Here is an 8,882-nt window from a genome sequence, read left to right as displayed (position 1 = left end):
TTTCTTATATAATAATTTATATTATTTCAGTTGTTGTTAGATGTGTCTTCAATTTAATGACTAATCTATTAATTATTGTGTAGGTTTGAGCGCTTCAAAGATGTTTACGTCCTATTACTATCGTTGACAAAGCACATCTTAAAGGGAGATACTTGAGCGGATGTTCCTAGCAGTAGGCATGGATAGAAACAACCAAATCCTCCCCATTGCATTTGGTGTTTGAAAAGCAGAAAGTGGGGATTCATAGATATGGTTTTTATCAAAACTCAAAGAATTTATTAGGGACATGGCCACTTTGGCTATCATATCCGATAGATTAAATTCAATTAAAATGGACATTCAAGCAGTGTTTCTAGAAATGTATCACGAACTTTGTTGTTTCCATTTGCTGAAGAATATAAGAACAAATATCAAAAAATAAGAGAGTCTGAATTCAAAGAAAGCTTGGCTAGGCTTTGTTGTGCCCTAAAAAGATTATCGTACATAGATAGACATAATCGGTTACCACAAATGGGCAAGGGTGTGTTTCCATGCGGTTCGGTATAATATAATGACATCAAGCAATGTTGAGTCCATCAATGTGTTATCAAGAGATGCATGAAAACTATCAATAACAATGTTGATTGATTTCTTTCTAGCAACTATGCAATAATGGCGGTGTCAACAATGTAATGTCGGATGTAATTGTTTAAAGGAAAATAATTTCATGCTAACTCTACTATAACTTATTGTGCATGAAAACATATACGTATTTTTTATAGCTCAAATAAAAAAAGATTATACTAAGTATGTTGAGAAGGTTATCGAGAGGATGATCAAAAAATGCTCTGGTTCTCGGGTATATCAGATTGATCAAAGCAGATATGAAGTAACTGACCAAATGAAAAAAAATGGTATAGTCAACTTGGAAACTCGTTGTTGCACATGTGGTAAATGGAAATTGTCTAGTATACCTTGTTCTCATGCTTTGAAGGTATTCAAGGAATTGAGATATCATAATTTTAGTGCATGGGTGTCATCGTACTTCACACTGAAAACATATCGATCAACATATAAAGATGTTGTCTATCATGTGCTAGTTCTAACTAAATATGAACAACTGGATGAAGTCATGGTTGTATTACTACCATTGATGGACAAATGAAGAGCAAGACGACCAAAATACTATAAATGTATTCCATCCCAAGGTAAGGGTCTGATTCAAAAAAATGCAGTCGTTGCCAAAGGATCAGTCACACAAGCAGAAATTATGACGCTCAGTTTTTAGTAGATTCAACACATAATGAATCTTCAAGTAGGACTATGTCAAGTGTCAAAAGTAAGGGTAAGTCTAAAAGTAGATCTAATGTCAAGGCTAATCAAAAGTATGATATTGTTCATCTAAATAACTTGTAGTCATGTTTGTATGAAATTAAAATATCCCAGAAATAATTCTTCGGTTGGATGAACTTGTTTTTGCAACATCATGATAAGGAAATTGTTTAAAACATACACAAAAAAACCATAACTCAAATATCAGGGTAATTTGCAACATATATCCATGACACATTCTCAGTCCACCACAAAGTTGCATGCTCTTGCTAAGTTGGCTACAATAATTTGTTGGGGACTCTCCATAAAACAATATAAAAAGTTTAATGTTATGTTGTTTTTTCATAGCAACTTATAAATTATAAGGTAAACTAATATACATCAATTTCTATCATCAAAAAGGCATTCACAATCAACAACATGTAAACGACTCATCATATTGTATGCAACTGCCCGACGGATAACACCCGATATAGGGGAACCAACTATACTACTGTTGGGAAATATCTATATGATTCAAATCTACAAAATTTGGATGTTAAAAAAGAAAATTAAGATGGCAAACAACTAACTAGCATACTTTAAATGCATAGACAAATCATTGCACAATATATGTATGTCTACTACCAACTCTTAGCTATGTGGAGTTCAAATGCTCCACAATCGTATTAAAAATAGCACACAACTTTTTGTAAGTGAAATCTCAAACCAATCTACCCCATAGGTACCTATGTCAAGAACTGCACTTAATAATTATATGTATTATTTGATATAATATAAATAACTATATACCTACTAAACTCGTCCAAATTTAAGACAAGTACAAGATATTCCTCAGTAACCGGTTGTCGAGGGTATTTCCCACAAAACATGTACTCTAGCATATACAACAATTAGACTTTCACATCGTCTGCATCGTCTAATTGATGAAGTAAGGCATTGAACACATGCATAACATTAGTCATTCTCATTAAACGTGAAGGCAACACAAATGGAAATACACGTTGTCTAAACTGCGCAAAACATGAAGTAAGGCCCAAATAGTCCATAAACCGCAAGCCCGTAATAAGGAAGAAAGATTTCATGTTGAAGAAAACCCGATAGTCATGTACCAGAAATAGAAGCTCCTAGGGGTCAACTCAAGGAGAAGTAGTATATTCATTATGCATAAGATAGTGACAGAGTAAAGAGTGACATTCGACACCCATCGGTATGTTAACATGATCATTAAAATAGGATGCCCAAAACATGGCCGCATAAACTGGCATGTGTTGTAAACGGACCATGATTTCCAACCGGAGTCGAAGCTTGCAGGTTGTAGTCACAGCTGATTCGTATATTCTATTGTGCTACAATCAAAAAATTTATAATTAGGAATTTTCTTCATGTTCTGGATTTAAGTATATGTTTCACAGGACATTCCAGATCAACATATATATGTTCTAGAAGACATTTTGGAACAGAATTCCAGATCAACATTGCAAATCACAATTTCAAAATACCATTTCGGATCAGTTTTGCGCATTCTAGACGTGTTCTACTTATTCCCACATGATCTTCGTATTCCAGAGTCGTTCTATATTTTTGAAACTATTTTTTTTTTTAAAGAGTTGTTCTAATGCACACATATACCCACATGTAATCCTACAATAGCTTAAAAACCGAAGGAAAACAAATTATATATATATATATATATATATAGAGAGAGAGAGAGAGAGAGAGAAAAAAAGAGAGAGAGCTAGGTTCATTTGTTTAAACTAATTATTGTGTTATTATATGCATAAATGTGGGCCAATCATTTCAAAAACTTAAATAAGGATATATAATCCTACCTATTAATTAATTTTGTTAATTAAATAAAAATTTAATTAATCCCTAAAATATTGGATTTCTTTCCTTTAAATCCCTTGAAATCGTTACTGCTTCTTTATCACCGATCCATCCTTACTTTTTCAACCTAACCGATGCCGATGATTGAAGATAAGTGGCTGGAGCTTGCCCGTTCGCCGACCAACACCATCAGCCACCATCGCCACCGAACTCACCAGAATTTGCAGGTCAAGAAGCGAAAGTCAGGGGAAATCGGTTTCGCTCTGTAACACTTTCGTTCATATTCAAGCTTTATATTCTGCTTTCGTTTGTTGATTATGATTTTCACTTGGAATCAAATTCGCACAAGCCACTTTCGTTCGGAGATCAGTCGCACACTTAGAACGATGTGTAATCTTTAGAATCACAATTCTTGACTCGATTTTGAAATCGCATTAACCCTAAACGAAGGCTCGCTTATAATTGAATGTGTAATTGATTTAGAATCAGGAGGTAAAACAGAAATCGATCGTATCAGCCTTCAGCGATTTCGAATATTACTAACTTGGGATTGAATGTTGCAACTAAAATCATTCAGAAGCAAAAATCGGTATTATCGTTCATTTTTCGAGCATCAGAGGATAGAAAATTGGTTTGTGTAGTGCAAGCTTCATTGGAAGTCGAAATCATATCTTCAAAATCCGGATCAATCGCGATTGGAATTAAATTTAGAACATACATCGGGTTTAATGGATGTCAATCAGAATTCATGATAGATATGAAGTGGTTCAATTTTGACTTTTCCTAAGTCAAACGGGGTATTCTTGTGCTCAAACTTCAAGGTTGGGATTCCCGTGCTTTTGGAAGATGGTATTGAGATGCTTGTTTATGCGGGGGAATATAATTTTATTTGCAATTGGTTAGGTAAGATACGAAATCCAAATCTGTTGGAATGGAATCACGAATTCCAATTCTGTTGGAATCACAAAAGTTGATACTTGAAGAACGGACTACAAAATTGAAACGGACCACATTATTCTTTTAGAATGTATTACTCGTTGTTAGATTTTGATATTTTCTTTTAGAATGGAATCACTAATTCCAATTCTGTTTTCTCCAGGAAGTTTTTAAGGTTATTTTTAAACTGATGGTTCAAAACTATCGTTTGTATTCAAAATATTCATTCATTCAAAACATTTATTTTGTCAGAATAGATAATCTGACATTCTCATAGAATATCATTCTAATAGAATTATAATCGAATTAATTAAAAAAAATGAAAATTCAAAATTAAGAAAATCAAATATATCTAAAAATTCGAAACTTTTTATTAATTAAACTTGTGTTTCCTAATTAGTAACTTTTTGGTAAATTAAGAAAGTGAATGTTACCTATTTATGGATACAATAATACAATAATTACTTTGAATAAAATAACCTAAGCCTATCTATATATATATATATATATATATATATATATATATATATATATATATATATATATATATATATATATATATATATATATATATATATATATATATATATATATATATATATATATATATATATATATATATAATTGCATCAAATCACACCAAATAAAGAAAATTATATACTTTTTAACATAAAATCTAAATTAAAGACATTTAATTATAAAGATAATGGAATATACATATGGACAATGGTACTCCGCGTTGCTTGAAGAAGAAATTATTTCGATTGGATTGTGTCCTGAAATACTGTCCAGAATGAGGTCCGAAATAAAGTCCGAAATTGATTTGAAATGGTATTTATAAGAGGGGGTCACATTATCGGGTCAGATCCTTATACTTATTTACGCATTACAAAATACGGGTGCGAAATAAATAATTCTAGATCAATTTATTATTTTCAAAATAATAATAATAATAATAATAAGGTATTGGTGATTCATCTTTTTAGATATCAAGATTTTTCGGTTTCCCCTTAAATTGTATCTTAACATATGCTTATGAAGTTTAGTGGCGATTACTTTCTTTTTGCTTTTCCATTTTCCATGTGGATGTATAATTGAGTAGCATATAAAAAAAATTCTAACTATATTTAAATCAAATTGTTGTAATTAACATTTTTTTGATAAAAAAAATGCATCAAAGAAATCTTTATACTAAACACAATTGTAATTTAGAGATCAAAGACATAACACAACGGCATCCATAAAACATTGGGACACTGGTTACAACTAATTTCAAAACAACTCGCGTGTTTGTTACACTTGTCAGACTGTTGCATGAGATAAAACTGACAAAGTTCTTTTGTTCTTTTAAAGGAAATTAAAGGTCAGTGGTCGGAAGACAAGTGTTACGGCGAGTCTTTCACAGAGGCGCCGTTCGCCGACTGAACTGTTAACACAGACATATTAGGAGACGACGGGCCACCACCTTCTCCACCACCGCCGCCGCCTAACGGGTGGTTGCTCCGAGTGCCGCAAGTAGCAGTGGAGATAGCAGTGGCCAATGAAATCGGCATGAGGCAAAGACCTTTTCCTTGTAAATACTGCATGGCGGATCCCATATCCTCCTCCATCAGCTTCACCACCTGGTTCTCGGTCACCGCCATGGTCTCATTGTTGGACGACGACGTCGTTCCATTACTGCTTCGTCCTGCTCCACCACTCTGTAAACAAAAGATAAGAGCGTTAGGAAGGATGTCGCATGAGGATAGAAACATAATTTAAATGAGAGAGGGAATCTGTAAAACTATGGTCCGCATGCACTTTTTTTTTCTCTATTTTTGTCGTTTATATGGTGTGGGGAAGGTTTAACAAAGATTATTTTTTAAGGTAATGTCATTTGTTTTCTTTTTATGAAACTTTTCAAACAAAATTTTTAAAGATTGCAATATTTTTAAAGATAAGAATGGTATAATGTACAAAAAGAAAGAATAATGTTAATGTTATTTCCTTTTTTCTTACCTCAGCAACAATGGGAGCAACACCACCACCACCATTACCTCCGCCGGCACCTCCCAATCTACTCATGCTCAATACCTGTAAAGAAAACGTTTTCATTCTCTTTTATCGTAATTAAATTATCATTTTTTAGTCATAGAAAATACATCATATTTTGTAACCATGCGCAGTTATAGATGCTTTTTTATGTTATGGTATAGATATGTGTATTAATGTATTTATGTAATTGTGTATATAGAGAGAGTGGTACCTTGACTTGGAGCTGGAGGAATTTGACATAGTCTATGATCTCATCTAGCATTGAAGCCTTGTCTGTCTGTCATTCCACAGTTCCCATTAATAAACATTTAAAATATAAAATATTCCTCCAATCTTTTAAAGTATACGTATTTATTTAATAATAAAGTTAACATCTTTATAAGCTTTAGGAGTAAAGATGGGTTGAAATCCAAGGCGTTTCACCTTTTTACTGTAAAAATTACGAGATTTGTATTGAATGTGGAAATCTTAAAGCATGTGTAAAATGATATGATAATTAGATGGAATTAAAATAATAATTAAAAATATTTAAGGATAATACTAAAATAACCACCCCACATAACCATCATCTCTCTATCATTATTCGGAGCTTCTCTCCGTATAATCTGCTTTCCAGCTTCAATTTCAGTAATGCACATAACCCCACGCGCCACCAACTAACACCGCCGTCACCGGCGGCTAATTAAATGCCTTAATTAATTAACAATTTATATGTGAAACGCTTACTTTGTTGGCATTCGGGACGAGTTCTTGCAGAGCCTTCATCCTCTCCGCTATTCTCTCCCGTCGTAACTGCCAAATTCCGATCGATAATAAGAACAAGATTTTGAAGAAAACGTAATACGAGGTTTACAAGAAAAAACAAAAAAACATGGGTATGAATCTTGTGTTTTACTCTTTCGGCTATGCTGTGTGGGTCAGTTGCTTGTCCTCTTCTGGCTCTCACTCTCTGACGTGGCTGCGACGGTGCTCCACCACCCGGTGTTGCACTTGCGGTCTGTACTTGGCTCATCACCGCCGCTGCTGCTGCCGCTCCCGGAGATCCGAAGTTCTGCACCTGCATATCGAGTGATTCCCGGATCGTATTTAATTTCATGGAATAAAAACGGGTTTCGAAATGAAAATGGCTAAACTTACTGGTAGATTACGGAATGGCTGGGTTTGATTGGATGTGAGAGATCCGGTGAACCCATGAAATAGATTTTGAATCGAATTGTTATCTCCAATCTATGTAAAAATAAAATCAATGTGTTATGGAAGAACTCGGGATTATATTTGCTGTAAATGAAATAGTAAGTTACCGGCGACTTGAAAGATGAATCGTCGATGTTGTCGTTCTGAAAGAGGCCGGATTCACCGGAGGGGGCTAAACCTCTTGACAGTTGCAACGACTTCGCCGCAGAAGACGGAGTACGAGCTCCGCCGGCCGCGGTGATCTGGTGTTGACGGAGCTTAGACGATAGAAATGCTGATTGGTCGTCAAAATGGTCGACGTCCCAGGGGAGTGTTGATTTGTTTTGACCACCTCCACCGTTGGCGGCGGATATGTCCGGCCAGGAAACGGTGGTTTGGAGACCGGAGAGCATTTGATCGAGAAAATCATCATGAGTAACTGTCTGATCAAAGCCGTTGGTATCGTTTTGAAGATCTTGAAGAGACATTTGTGATTCCTGCATTTTTCTTCAAAGAAAGGCACACAGAGACACTTAAAACTCTGAATTAACAATACAAAAGCTAGGACCTATACATACATATATGTGTATATATATACCTCGGAAAACGTGAAGAGGTTGAGAATATTGATTTATGACAGAATTTGAGAAGAGGTTTTGAAAAACATAAATGGATTTGTGTTTTTGGTATGTTTTCTCACTTGCCTCTCTCTTTCTCAGGAAGTACTTATATATAGCCAAACCATTAACCACCTCCACGAGTATTTTAAGACTTAAGAAAAGGGATAATTATTTTAAAAAAAATTGTGGTATTTAACGAATAATATTTTTTCGACATAGCATAAAATCTATTTTGTAACGTCTCAACAGCGAAATACATTGGGAAACAGTTTTTCTAACACAAAAGGTATTGCAAAATGCTAAGGTTGCAAAATACTACTAGCCATTGAGAAACATTTTGTGGAACCTGACTATTATATTGTAATTTAGTCATTTAGTGTATTAGTTTTCGGAATGGGGTCGTGAAATTCCCTATATCGTTGTTAAATGGGCATTAATATATTGAGTTGTTTTGTAGTTATATTTGGCCATGTATTCTTAGTCTTCAATCCTCTTATATCCATTACTCCATTATTTTTTTCATTCCTATACCTTTGAATTAAATATATCTTTATCTGTATCTTAACAATTGACGCTTCGGAATAAAGATTTTCATACCTTTGAATTAAATCATTAGTAAAAAATAACATACGGTCACAGTTTTTTAAAACATAGTTGGCATGATTTTGGTTAATTGTATCATTAAATTTCATTAATCAAATTTCAATAATGTTTTAATCACATAATAACTAAACACTGTCACCGTTGCAAACTATGTTCACACATTCTGTCACTATTTTATATACAATTGTGACAAATATTATCTAATAGTCACAGTCGATCATTATATAACAAAATGTCATCAATTGTTACGTTTAATTATTTATATGTCTAAAATTAAAATATTCACAATAAAAAGAAAAAAACAAATGTAACAATAAGTAATTTATGGTAACAAATAAAAACACAATTTGTGACTATAAGCATTTTATAGTCACT

The 8,882-nt window shown here is 33.6% G+C and overlaps 1 protein-coding gene across 1 annotated transcript; it reads right to left on the bottom strand.

The window, feature by feature from the left end:
- Positions 1–5,297: 5,297 nt before the first annotated feature.
- LOC111908647 (bHLH transcription factor RHL1) lies at positions 5,298–8,007 on the bottom strand. Its single transcript, XM_023904462.3, has 8 exons — positions 7,883–8,007; positions 7,413–7,791; positions 7,249–7,338; positions 7,007–7,168; positions 6,838–6,903; positions 6,323–6,388; positions 6,076–6,150; positions 5,298–5,777 (listed from the first exon to the last, which is right to left on the bottom strand). The coding sequence occupies exons 2-8, from the start codon at positions 7,785–7,787 to the stop codon at positions 5,463–5,465; spliced, it is 1,149 nt and encodes a 382-aa protein (XP_023760230.1). The 5' UTR covers positions 7,788–7,791; positions 7,883–8,007; the 3' UTR covers positions 5,298–5,462.
- Positions 8,008–8,882: the final 875 nt, after the last annotated feature.

Source organism: Lactuca sativa, chromosome 8, assembly GCF_002870075.4.
Source record: "Lactuca sativa cultivar Salinas chromosome 8, Lsat_Salinas_v11, whole genome shotgun sequence".
NCBI classification, from domain to species: domain Eukaryota; kingdom Viridiplantae; phylum Streptophyta; class Magnoliopsida; order Asterales; family Asteraceae; genus Lactuca; species Lactuca sativa.
This window is presented reverse-complemented; position numbering and strand designations above follow the sequence as displayed.

What these genes read in the sequence shown, in the direction of transcription:
- LOC111908647 (XM_023904462.3), bottom strand. Translation starts at nt 7,787, where the DNA reads ATGCAGGAATCACAAATGTCTCTTCAAGATCTTCAAAACGATACCAAC. An exon ending in ATTCATCTTTCAAGTCGCCG is followed by an intron (nt 7,339 to 7,412) that starts GTAACTTACTAT and finishes ATTTTTACATAG; the next exon opens with ATTGGAGATAACAATTCGAT. An exon ending in CACACAGCATAGCCGAAAGA is followed by an intron (nt 6,904 to 7,006) that starts GTAAAACACAAG and finishes GGAATTTGGCAG; the next exon opens with TTACGACGGGAGAGAATAGC.